Here is a 3,280-nt window from a genome sequence, read left to right as displayed (position 1 = left end):
ATTAGGGTTTAGGGATTTCGAAATTGGATCTTAGATTAAAGGGATTTGATTTGAGATTCAAAACCTTTAACGTTCTGATTTTAATTGATCAATGGATCAATCTCGATTTTTAGGGTTTGGGGATCGAACTTATAGAGCTTCGATTTACTCGCTTAGGGATTGATCTATTATCCTATGGCTTTCATCTTAGAGATTATATTTTAGGGTTTCATTCTTTACAATCAACCAAATTCGATTCATTATGTTCTTAGAATTCTAAATACCTTTAGTTTAGTTGTTTGTAGAAACCGGACCACCAAGAATGAACCTCGAGCTTAGACACGATCGGGACGCGAGCTGGCTGGGACGCGAGCTGGACATGAGCTGGACACGAGCTGTCTTGGAAGCGAGCTGGAACGGAGTCGCGAACGGATTAGGGTTCGTCTGTATCGTCGGGTTCGGATTAGGGTTCTAAAGCAAATCGGCACGCACTGTATCTGTGCGTGAGGGCGCGTCGGTGGTCAGATCGACAAGCGGTTTGCACTAACTGATTCGTCTCGACCAGGGCTTCGATTTGATATCTTGATCGTTTTCTGGGTCCTCACGGTTTGGGAGAACGGTCTCTTCGAAGTTCCGAGGCAGATTCCTTTTCATTTAGGGTTTTAGCGTTTTAGCGATTTGGTTTTAGCCTCAGGGTGTTAGAGGCTATCGTGCTGATAACGTGTTGTGAAACTTTGAATTTAGAACTGTAAGTTTCTGTATATTATTAATGAATAAGTGTTCCCTTTATATAGGGATTACAAGAGAGATAAATGGAAATACAATAATATTAAAGATTACAAAACATAAACATAAACGAATTAGGAAATATATATGCAAGTTGTAGCCGCCTCTCTCTCCTCTCCAAGTCTCGCGGCCGCCTCTCTCTCTCTAGGATTGTGCCGTCTCTCTCTCTAAGTGTATGGGCCGGTTATGGACCGGGCTGGTTATGGACATCCATCCATTGATTTATAACATCCACAACAATGTCATTAGATTTATTAACTTTTATTAAAGATTCCAAAGATGACCAAAGACGTTTTACTGCAATCAGGCATAAATCAAGAGTTGCAGAGACGAGACACCTATTTGTTGGATGAAGCGATTGTGTCAGTCTAGTCATTGTCCGCTTTTAACACCCAATATCGACTTATATATCCACAAGAGATCAAATGGATAGGCATCTAAATGTGGGGAGCTGACCAAAGTGATATGAGTTCACAGCCAATCAGTTCAAGAGGGAGTGGCCATGGGGCAGAGTAAATCGAATAAATTAAGTTCCAGAATCGGGAAGGGTCAAGGGTTCAAGTTGGACATAATATGATGAGAGGGAGAAAAAAATAATCAGCCTTAAGACGAGTGTTTTGTGTACAATGAGCCACACATCTAAAGACCAGAATATTATGCATGAGTGATTAAGAGGCCCAGAGGAAGAGGAAGGGGAGAAACCAGCAATGATAGCATCGTTAAACTTTTCAACACACTTGCAACCACCCAGACCCAATATAATTAAGTAAGAGATTGATGTTTATGGAGGCTTAAATCAAGAATAAAACGTCCAAGGAAAAAATGAGGAGACAAGCATTGACATAGCCAAAGAAGAAGCAAAGATCTTCAGTTTGACTTTGAAGGAAATAGAAGTAAAGATGAAGTCGGTGAATGCAAATACCAAATTAAGAAAATAATTCAGTTTTATGTTTTGCTATCTCAAGACACCTTATTTCCATCAAAATCATCATATCTATCATTGTTGTTTGGCTCTTCTTATTTCTTCTCAGTTTTGATTTGCAAAGCGTGTATACGACATTATTTCTTTCTATTTATAGTTGATTGATATTGTTAATGTATAGATTGAACAGCTTGGATTGCTTGGATGCATGTTCACAGGTTTGTAGAGAGGAGAACGTCAGTCTCTGGGACAAATTGTCACATCAACTTAGCTAATTATTACATAGTTAACTGGTGAATATTTCCACTCCAAATTCACCTAGAGAATTTTTTTTTGTTTTTCTTTTAGCCTTGTTAATTAGTAGCTCTGGTTATAGCCAATACTTTATTTTAGGCAAACGACACACCCTAGACTAGTCAATTACCAGCTTAAACCACGGCTAAATCCGCCTAGTTATCATCTCGGCCTAAACTTAAGCTGTAAATCAATCACTAACAACGAAGTCTAATAATAATCGTTTAAATACCGCATAGTTAGTGTCATGTTGACAAAAAAAAAACACTTGATAATAACGCTTAAACAGGTTTTCTGATTTGTTTCTACAGTAGCAATAATAGCTAAAGTTTATAGCTATCAATTTTTCAATGGTAGCCAATCTAAACTCAAGAATAAAAAAAAACAAACAGAGTAACAAAGAAAAAACGCACCCGACCAAACATCAAAAGGACACAAGCAACCATTGTACTTAAAAGTATCTCCAGGTCTATGAAATATGACCGCAGTCCGCGATCACGGGCCTGGAAAGCTTGTCCCTAACACGTTCCTTTGAAATGATCCAGACCACATCCAATCCTTCAACAACTTGGCCGAACACTGTTAATCTTTTACCAACATACCAACCGTTTATGTTACACAATGATCACCGTGTATTACACACGAATTTGAGAGAAAGAATAAGATAGATGTTACAGGCTTACTTCAGATAGTTTCGAAAATAATGTAACTTATCTGAAAATACTTTTTATTATTGAAATTCGGTGTTGATGTTACATCAAATGATTGATCTTTATATAGAGATCAAATCATTAGGCTAAGAGACACACCTCTTAACATGAAGAGTTACAACTCTTTGTGTAATAACATAAATAACTAACTTATGTAAATGTATCAAGGAGAGATTAGATTATAGTTTAACACTCCTCCTTAATCATATCTAGACTTGACTCCAAGCTGCTTCCTTAAATCTTCAAACCTTGAACTGCCCAATGCCTTTGTGAGAATGTCTGCGAGTTGATCATCTCCTTTGCAATACTTCAGTTCAATGATTCCCTTCTGCTCAGCTTCCCTCACGAAATGGTACTTGATCTCTATGTGCTTTGTCCTTCTGTGTTGCACCGGATTCTTCCCAATTGCTATTGCTGATTTGTTGTCACATAAGATCGGAATGCCTCCTTCAAACTTCTGACCAAAGTCTTCAAATAGTCTTTGTAACCACACTGCTTGATTTGTTGCTGCACACAAGGCTATGTACTCTGCTTCAGCTGTTGATTGCGCCACTGTTTGTTGCTTGCTTGACTGCCAACAGAACATGGC

The 3,280-nt window shown here is 38.3% G+C and overlaps 1 protein-coding gene across 1 annotated transcript in view; it reads right to left on the bottom strand.

Moving 5' to 3' along the window:
- Window positions 1-3,280, bottom strand: part of LOC106314872 (peptidyl-prolyl cis-trans isomerase CYP19-1-like) — a 45,142-nt gene that overhangs the window by 37,784 nt on the left and 4,078 nt on the right. Inside the window, exon 2 of the mRNA XM_013752681.1 lies at window positions 2,519-2,568. Coding sequence (XP_013608135.1) covers window positions 2,519-2,568 — 50 coding nt within the window. The remainder of the gene's footprint in view (window positions 1-2,518; window positions 2,569-3,280) is intronic.

Source organism: Brassica oleracea, chromosome C1 (assembly GCF_000695525.1).
Source record: "Brassica oleracea var. oleracea cultivar TO1000 chromosome C1, BOL, whole genome shotgun sequence".
Lineage (NCBI taxonomy): Eukaryota > Viridiplantae > Streptophyta > Magnoliopsida > Brassicales > Brassicaceae > Brassica > Brassica oleracea.
The sequence above is the reverse complement of the archived record's forward strand: the minus strand, read 5'-3'. Positions and strand labels throughout refer to the sequence as shown.